The following is an 8,510-nucleotide window of genomic DNA, read 5'->3' as shown; positions in this document are numbered from 1 at the left end:
TTTGAGCTTAGTATTTATTAAAGAGTCTTTTGGGGGGGGGGCGGTTCCACAAAAATATTAAGTAGCACAACTGTTTTTACCATTATAAATAAATGTTTCTCCAGCACCAAATCAGCATTTTAGAATGATTTCTGAAGGATTATGTGACACTGAAGACTGGAGTAATGATGCTGACAATTCAGCTTTTCCACGACACTAATAAATAGCTTTTATAAATGTTTTAGCTGCAAAAGTTTTTAATTGAATAAATGCAGTTCTGGTGACCCTATAAGAGACTTAAAAAATGTTTTTTTTTAAATCCTACTGAGCCCAAAATGTGTCAATCCATAATTAACAAACACATCTTTCCACATTTAGGATGTCAAACAACTTTATTTTAGGCCATATAGATTATAAAAATGAGATAATGGCAATAAATGAGTCTCTATGCAATAGGACATGCGGAAACAAAACACAGCTGAAGCCACAGAGTTTGCAGGTGGAACTTTCCATCCAGAGATAATGCCACACTGGCATGAAGTCAAATAAATAAACACAATCAGCAAAACTGAAAAGAAATACATAAATACAGTAAACAGGGAGAGAGAGACTAGAATTAAATGCTAAGGCCTCAGACTAAACTTACATTATTCTTCTGCTATTATTCAGAGGTTTATCTCAGCTTTAAGAGCGTTGTCTGAGCATGTTAGTTAATGGTTTTGTAGCATTTAAGAAATGTAATAGCGTCTGCATTTTCCTTTTTAGCAAAAGTGCAATTGAAGATTAAAATAATTACATAATGTAATGTCACATCTGAAAGAACTTTAAAGTCACCAAATAGGAGACATGATGCAGAGTGTTTTAAATGCAGCTGGTTTGTTGATCATCATGTGGGCATTAATGCAGGCTGGCATGAGATGAGGTGCTTCTGGTGTGGTTGTGTGGCTTTTCCAGGTATGTTTCATTCTCGGCAGGTGTGTATGAGCACTGTGTTCTTACACTGCTGGCAGCGAACTGAGCAGCACCAGGAGAACTTACAGGAGCATCGCTGGACCACCTCAGCCCGGCCTGCTCGAAAACCTGGGCCACAACATAACAGTTCACATCCGTCTGGTGCCAACCGTGAAGTTCCTAGGACATGCAACAAGGTTAAGTGATAAATTAACACACAAAACCAGGGAATGATTAGAGAATTGATAATTAGAAATTATATTTAAAGATCAAAGATAATTTTCTGTCTAGTTTTTACACGTTTACCATTACAACGTCGTCCTGCAGTGCCAGGAATGCCGTTGTCTGGATCTAAGCGGCAGAAATCTGGTGAAGGGGCTAGGTAGACCAGGTCCCGTGCGGCTGGTGGCTTCACTTGGGGGTCCCGTGGAAGGAGAGCTGTCCGAGAGCCCACACGTGTTAGCCGTACCTAAGAAGTATAACCATGACCCTTGACCTTAGATAAACATATTTATGCTGCCTTCAACAACACTACAATGGTGAAATTATAATGCAGCAATGCTTGTATCCTTCGCAGAGAATGCAGTCCCATAATGCATTACGACATGCTCCAAAAACCATCAAAGATGGTGGATTACATTCAGTGCTTAGAAACGTTTGATAAAAACGACTATTGTACATACAGTAAGTGCTACGTGTTGTTGTTTGGTGAAGACAGCCCACATTTTTCAACTTTTTAAGTAACCATATTCAACAGTGGAATTCATGGTGAAAAAATTGTTACCCATGATTCTGCAGAGAAATATCCACTAATTGTTGAATCGTTCAAGAAAATTGTGCCAAAAGAGCTCTTTAGCGCCACCCACTCATGTAACAAACTGCAATCGAGTAATTTTCCCTATGCTCTCAGGCTACATATATGCATATTTTGCAATAAACATATAATTTCTATATCTATAGTTCATTTTAAAACGCTAGTTTAATATTTCTACCTTTTTATCCGACTGTCATTCGCAGTGCTTTATGGGATTGTAGTTCTTTCTCTCCTTGTACCTTTGTATTTTTGTCTTATTTTCAGATACTTATTTGCTTCAAATCAAAATTTGTTTTTGTGATTCACCTTTTAGGCTTGGTTCATGGCTTATAACTCTTAAACAAATACTTTTTTAAAGATTCCTTTGGGAGAAATTAATAGGAATGAACTATCAAGGCTACTGAACCCTGTTTTTCTAGCACCAAATAACCCCATTCATTTACATGGAGAGGGTGGGTTTATGACCTAATTTGCAGCTAGCCACCAGGGGGCGTACGATACGTTCTGGCTTCACTTATCGTCTGTGACACACTTGGTTCCAAATCAGTTACTTATGAGGGTCCATCTCTGTTAGAGTTCTGCCTTAGATGTAGGCAGTCGTCAGCTAGGCAGCTCAGTAGTTTTTGGAACAGAGCCATAGTAACGTACCTCTGTGGCCCCATCAAAACGTTCTTTCAGCACAGCACCGACCTGGCGGAACGGAGGCATGACCTTCCAGCAAGTTCTGAGCTCACAGGACCCCGAAACACCATGACACTTACACTCAACCTGCATGTTATGGAGAATCGCCTGAACAAAGATAGAGAAAACCATGAAAACAATATGCAGTTGACGATGAGTTTTAATATCAATAAGTGAAACATCACACTTGCCTTCCGTCCTGCCTCATTATTGTGAATGTTCATTAGTGGCCGCCCTGATGACATGCCTTTGGCTCTCTCTGGCTCATCCACAAAGGTCTGAGAGAATGCAACGCCATAGGACAGATTATCAGAGCAACCTGACCACTGGAAACCTAAAGGTGATTGAGAGTCATATGTTTGGCGTAAGTTTTTTTGTTTTGTTTTTTAATCAGTGTGAATGATTGGTTATTGATGTGTCTCACTTCGCACCTTCGGGACTGACCCCCCTGACCTTTCGGTCACAGCCGCACCTCTCCAGTTCTCCCCTGCTACAGCCCCGAGTCACAGCCACAGCAACTGCTACTGATGAAAGAGCATGGACAAAAGCCGCCTCACGGGTGCCTGAAGACAGCACACAAATGGAACTGGACTAAACTAAGTTGTCTTTTAGTGTTGACAATATTGATTGTGTTTTGTGAGGTTAATGTAAGGTTGAAGAATGTTGGAAAGTGGTCTGTTATTAATAATCAGTACTCTGGAACTGTGGTTCTCAAGCTTTATGACTTAAACTGTCCAACACAATATTTGATGTTCTTCATATATAGGCCTATATTTTTTAGTATTTAATAAAAAAAGCTTGAAATGAAATACTTTTATTTCATTACAGCCCATACTTGAGCCATGAAAGTAAGGTTATATTCAAAATTGTAGTGTAAAATAATGACATAATCCAATATATTCTGATACTGTATGTTGTGAAAGCATTTCGTTGTAACCTTGGTTCATGACTCGTCCAAAAATATTGATCCCGCGAGGGGTGGTGGAACAGTTCCAGCGCCGGTTTCGAAACTGATGTTGACACTGCAGTAGTTAAAACCAAACAAATAGCTGTAAGTCAGAGTTTATATATATGTAGATATGCAACTGTTTAAACTCATTTCCAGCCTAAAAGTATTTGTGGGCTAAAATGTGACCGGGGCTAGTTGTCACAAGCAATAGAGAGAACAAAAGTGGTGTGTTGTTCAATGAACTATATTTTTTTTATTGGGACAATAACAATAGAAATGTACAGTACTTTGTTTGTAGCCACAATCAGATCCAGAAAGAGCTTTATTGCCAAGTGTGTTTATATACACAAGAAATTCATCTTGCTGACAGGAGCTTTCTGTATAAACATTTTTGACATGATTCTTTACCATCATGTCTTTGAATAAATGAATGTCAGTACTGTATGTTTACAAAAATTGTCATTGTGTTTCAGCCTCTCTCACCTCCTCAATGACCATCTCTGCAGCCTTTCGCACAGACTCCATGACCTCCCCCCGTGCCCGGCACACCCCGACTTGGCCTGGTGTCAACCCCCTCAGACGCCCACATAGTTCTGCACCAGACACAGGACGCGAGCGTGGTAGACGTGCCAGAGAACTACAGAGACAATACAGCACAGTAAAGAACATGGAGAATACATCAATACATACACATAAATAAAAGGACAACATTTTGTAGAGAAATTGAAAACAGCAGGAAGAGGCAACAAATAGAGTTAGATTAAATTGTGTGAGAGAGAATGCCACCATTTTTTACAAGTTAAGGCATAACAAACAGATGCTTTCACATAAGCCAACTTACAGCCAGTTGCTTGCCATGGTGAGGTGGGGTGCCCATAGCAACAGCAGGAGGAGTCGTCCCGTGAGAGTCACGGAGGACACCGTTGGCATCAGATTGCCTGTCTGTCTGACTACCTGTCTGTCTCTGAATTAGTGATCAACTCTTGTTTCTTTCAGTCTTACAGCTGTGCCTGTTACGTTGGGGTTGTTCCCCTCATATCTGTCAAAATCAATAGACGTGAAATTAAATTTTACATTATTGTGTGATATTTTCTATTATGATATAAAATTAATTGGCAATTGCTTGAACTGCTCATACTTAATCTCTACTTATGCATATGCATGACGGTATAATAGCAATTACATTTTTACACATTATATTATATTTTTGTTGTTTAAATGAGCAAAACACAATCTAAACAAGGGCAATGCAAGAAATTCAAACCAAACAGTTTCACAGCCTTTACAATGTAAAGATTAAAGAGTGGTTTTAAATGTGATATTTCTAATAGGCCTATAATAAATATGATCTAATAAATAAACCTGTCAATCACTACAAAAGGCAAAAAAAATACGTTTTTACCACTTTGAGGTCCAAAAGGATCCAAAATATTCCTGTTGACGAACTGCTGAAATTACGTTTCAAATCTGCTAATTAGCCCAATATATCATCAGCTTGATCTATTCTAACAATTTCCATTAATTCCACTTATGTTTTGAAGATAAAATGCCTCTAAGTTGTAACCTTATTGTCACGCAGAGAGATATTCATCTTAAGACATTGTCATCTCTAACAAAAAGAAAAAAATCTCTCTCTCAATATCTTGTTGGCTAAATAAAATAATCAGGACAAGGAAAACAAATGTATTAATTATATAGATAAATGATCAGAACCCGTTTATGATATCCCATTTTCTTAGATTCTCTAACAAAGTTATTCCTTGTCCCAGCTAACTAAAAATATATTATTCTTATCCTAAGAAAGCACTTCCATTCCCTTCCGATCTGCATCAGTATGTGAGGACAAAGTTGCCAGTAATCCAATTTGTCCGCCAAAATTAGCAAATTCAAAGGTAAAAAAAACTTAAGTGTGGATGAAGTGATGGTTGCGGGGTTATAAAGGAAGGATGGATAAAGGGTGGGAGGGTTGGAGACTGCAGGGAGGGGTGGGGTGAAGGTTTCGGACATAGTACATTAACATTGAGGGATGAGCTTGCACTCATTGTTCAGTTTACTCAGGACGTAATACGTGACCTCTGCTTAATGAGTCCCGCAGGATGGTGCCTTCGACTCGTGGGATTATACAAATGCTAACATGCTCGACTGTGTGTTTGTATTTGTGTTGTGCGTCAAAAAGAGGGCAAGTGACCAAAAGTCGAGTGCCAAATCGCTGTCTAAATGCATACATCTGTGAGTAAGTGAAAGAGAGAGAGAGAGAGAGAGAGAGAGAGAGAGAGAGAGGGAGGGAATTCCTTTTGTCAGTGCATGTGACTTGAGCATCTGTTACCTAGTATCAGTGAAGGCTGCATCAGAATATGTTGCCCTTAAATCCTGAGACTCTCACAAAAGAGTTGCGCTTGAAAGCCAGCGGAAATTGACGGAGAAATATGTGCCGTAACAATAAATAACCTAATAGATAGAACAGCAGGGGAAGGGTGCGCAGACCTGTCCTGAAACGGGCCTGTGTGAACGTGTCTTACTTAATGTTTAATTTTCCCAAACTTTTGTTGCTCTTTTTACGAGTGTCCCCCTCCCCCTTTTCTTTCCTCTCTCTGCCCTGCTCCCTCTTTTTCTCTCCCTCCATATTGTCTTCGAAGAAGGGATGACATTTAGACAAGGAGGAGAAAACACAGTGCTGACAAATATTAGAACTGAGGCAAATAAATCACCAGAAAGAGAGAGCGAGATCGCGAGAGAGAGAGAGAGAGAGAGAGAGAGAGAGAGAGCATTAGGACAAGATCTTGGATTTCGTGGATCTACTGTGGCCTTCGAAAAGTACTTCGACACTTAAAGGGAAAGTTCACCCAAAAATGAAAATTCTGCCATCATTTATTCATCTTCCATTTGTTCCAAACCTGTATGAGTTTCTTTCTTCTGTTGGACACAAAAGAAAATATTTTGAAGAATGTTGGTAATCAAACAGTTGACGGTAGTTTTGTCCATACTATGGAAGTCAATGGCTACCATCAACTGTTTAATTACCAACATTCTTCAAAATGTCTTCTTTTGTACAGAAGAAGGAAACTCATACAGGATTTTAACTTGAGGGTGAGTAAATGATAACAGAATTTTTATTTATGGGTGAACTATGACTTTAAGCCACAGTTTAAAAACAAATTATTAAATGAGGTGGCATCTAAAAACAAGCAGAAAAATTCTGAGCAATTTTACACAGATAACTATGGACATTTTCACTAACATTTGACCTCAGTAAACAGAAAGTGTAAATGTCTCTCTCTCTCAATTATTTTAAACCTTACAAACATAATTTATACATTTCTTTAAAACAAATGCCATTTTGCATTTTTTACAAATATTTTTATGGAATGTATGTTATAAAATGTAAAATATGAATACCTTTTTAAATGCATTTAGCATTTGTGGCTCAATATAACGAAACATTTTCTTTTTCTTATAAGCATTTACTCTTTTATTTATAAAATCTAGGATTATGTTGTTTTAAAATGTTTAATATGTGTATAAAATTGTTGAATACGTTTATGCTAAACATTCAGACATTTCAGACTTAATTATACAATTAAACTGCTGTTTTATCTGCAATAATCCATTTTTATTTTTGTCCTAAATATTCAGAATTTTCAGACCTAACATAAACTACACATATAATTTCTTAGATATATCGCTATAGTTGTAGATCTTGTGAAAATGTTACAGAACCATTTATTTACTTAAATACACCTCTAGGTCTGTTTTACTGCTGAACTCTCCTGCACCTCAGCAAGCAAATAAATAACTGTGCCCCCTTACAGATTCAATGCCTTTCTCTCCATTTGAGCAGTGCCCCCTATCTCTCCCCTCCCTTGCACTGTTTCACCCCTCTTCTTGTCGTATTCTTTCTTTGTGTTCTGCTGTCCCTCGCAGTTACGTCTTGGACCATCTCCCCCAGCAACGCCATGGCGACCTGCACCCCCATGTCATTTGTCTCATAAATAAAATCTCTTCTTTTTAAATCAAGTGTCCCATCTGTTTTACACTCTCATTTGAGATGTCACAGTGGCTATTTTGTGTTATTTAACATGGGTTCAGGTGAACACCTGCGCTGGACCCTCAATTACATTATTTGAGAATATTAAATTTTATTATAAATATATTATTATAAATATATAGAGACCCGTGTGTGTGTGTGTGTGTGTGTGTGTATTTTTAAATTATTCAAAAATATTCAAAAATGATTTATATATTTTAATGCTTATACAATTAATTTGCATATATAAGCTCTGTGTGCATGTGTGTGTGCATATAAATAAAAAATGTACATATACTGTATATGTGTGTATATATTACAAATTAATATTTGTATTATATACACACAAATATTCTATACATTTTAAAAAAATTAATAGTTGAATTAAACTACATATTTGTATGTTTATGAATTAATCTGTATATATAATTAATTAAATAATAATGTCATATAAATAATTATGTAATAAACCATTTTAATAATGAATTATTTTTCGTCAGTAAATATAATTATAATCATATAATTCATTATATCATATTATGTATTAGTATATTATTCTTATTATTAATATTATTTATTTGTATATTAATTTTGAAATAAAATTAAACATATCATTTGTAAATAATTTGCATATATACATATATATATGCACAAATTCTATATATTTTATTATATATATGTATATATGTATGTTTGTATGTATGTACTAACTGAGACTGGTCATAACACTCTTTTGTTGGTTTTGATTGCTTCTATTGTCCTCATTTGTAAGTCATTGGATAAAAGCATCTGCTAAAATAAATGCTAAATTCATTTATATGTCTGTGTGTGTGCTGTTATAACATGCATCAGAACACAACATGACAGCACACAGTGATTATTATTGGATGGCTTGTTGACCTCATTCTGGAACGCTTGCACTGGGTTACTGCAGATAATATTATGGGATAGAAATGACAGCCCTCTAATCTGGCAATCCCTCCCATCCCACCCAATATTCCATAAACTACACACATTTAGTCAGTGTTCTGTAAGAACTGAATAAATGCCAGAATGACTTTCTGTACAGCATTGCTGAGTCTTGTTGATTTTAAATCAAAATGGCAGTAACT

At 36.7% G+C, this 8,510-nt stretch overlaps 1 protein-coding gene across 1 annotated transcript; it reads right to left on the bottom strand.

Moving 5' to 3' along the window:
* Positions 1-940: 940 nt before the first annotated feature.
* Positions 941-4,304, bottom strand: wnt4b (wingless-type MMTV integration site family, member 4b; the record flags this gene model as incomplete). The annotated part of the gene is made up of 8 exons (XM_079444498.1): positions 941-1,110; positions 1,237-1,399; positions 2,393-2,533; positions 2,617-2,759; positions 2,857-2,988; positions 3,363-3,447; positions 3,858-4,011; positions 4,216-4,304. The coding sequence occupies 8 exons, from the start codon at positions 4,302-4,304 to the stop codon at positions 941-943; spliced, it is 1,077 nt and encodes a 358-aa protein (XP_079300624.1).
* Between the last annotated feature and the right edge of the window lie 4,206 nt (positions 4,305-8,510).

Source organism: Barbus barbus (assembly GCF_936440315.1).
Source record: "Barbus barbus genome assembly, chromosome: 21".
NCBI lineage: Eukaryota > Metazoa > Chordata > Actinopteri > Cypriniformes > Cyprinidae > Barbus > Barbus barbus.
Note: the sequence above shows the minus strand (reverse complement) of the source record. Positions and strands in the feature narration are given on the sequence as shown.